The following is a 527-nucleotide window of genomic DNA, read 5'->3' as shown; positions in this document are numbered from 1 at the left end:
AATTTCATTACTCATACATGTAATACTAGGAGCGCTATTTCCAGTGCCATCAGAATCATCAACACAAAAACCCAATGAAAAAATCCTTATTACCTCGTCATGGTGATCAAATTCAAATCGTTTTCAAGATTGGATACCTGAAAAACGGCAAAATATTTTAAGAAATTATTTGTGAATTGTTTCACCGTCATTATTTTATCGTCATATTATCGTCATTAGTGCGTTTCATGGCTAGTTCAAGACGAGAACCTCAAAGTCTTAAGTTATTATTAGTAACTTAAAGACTTTGAATTACTACTTTCAACCCTGTTAAGGGTTCCGATTGTTTCCGGACTCTGATTTCTTTGTTTATTGCACAAATTACCCGTTTTTTTTCTGTTTAATAAACAAGCTTGACAGTTAAATTTGTTTACTACACAAAAAGGACGGTCTTTCCTGTCTATTAAACAAGGAAGTGTCACAGGTTTGTTTGTTTATTAAACGAAAGTGACACGTTTTTTTTATAGACGAAAATAGGACTCAAAACG

At 32.6% G+C, this 527-nt stretch overlaps 1 protein-coding gene across 1 annotated transcript in view; it reads right to left on the bottom strand.

The window, feature by feature from the left end:
- LOC138020349 (ATP-dependent DNA helicase DDX31-like) overlaps nucleotides 1–101 on the bottom strand; it is a 48158-nt gene extending 48057 nt beyond the window's left edge. The window contains exon 1 of the mRNA XM_068867352.1: nucleotides 94–101. Within this exon, the coding sequence (XP_068723453.1) occupies nucleotides 94–101 (8 nt within the window). The remainder of the gene's footprint in view (nucleotides 1–93) is intronic.
- Between the last annotated feature and the right edge of the window lie 426 nt (nucleotides 102–527).

This window comes from Montipora capricornis, chromosome 10, assembly GCF_036669925.1.
Source record: "Montipora capricornis isolate CH-2021 chromosome 10, ASM3666992v2, whole genome shotgun sequence".
Taxonomy (NCBI): Eukaryota; Metazoa; Cnidaria; class Anthozoa; order Scleractinia; family Acroporidae; genus Montipora; species Montipora capricornis.
Note: the sequence above shows the minus strand (reverse complement) of the source record. Positions and strands in the feature narration are given on the sequence as shown.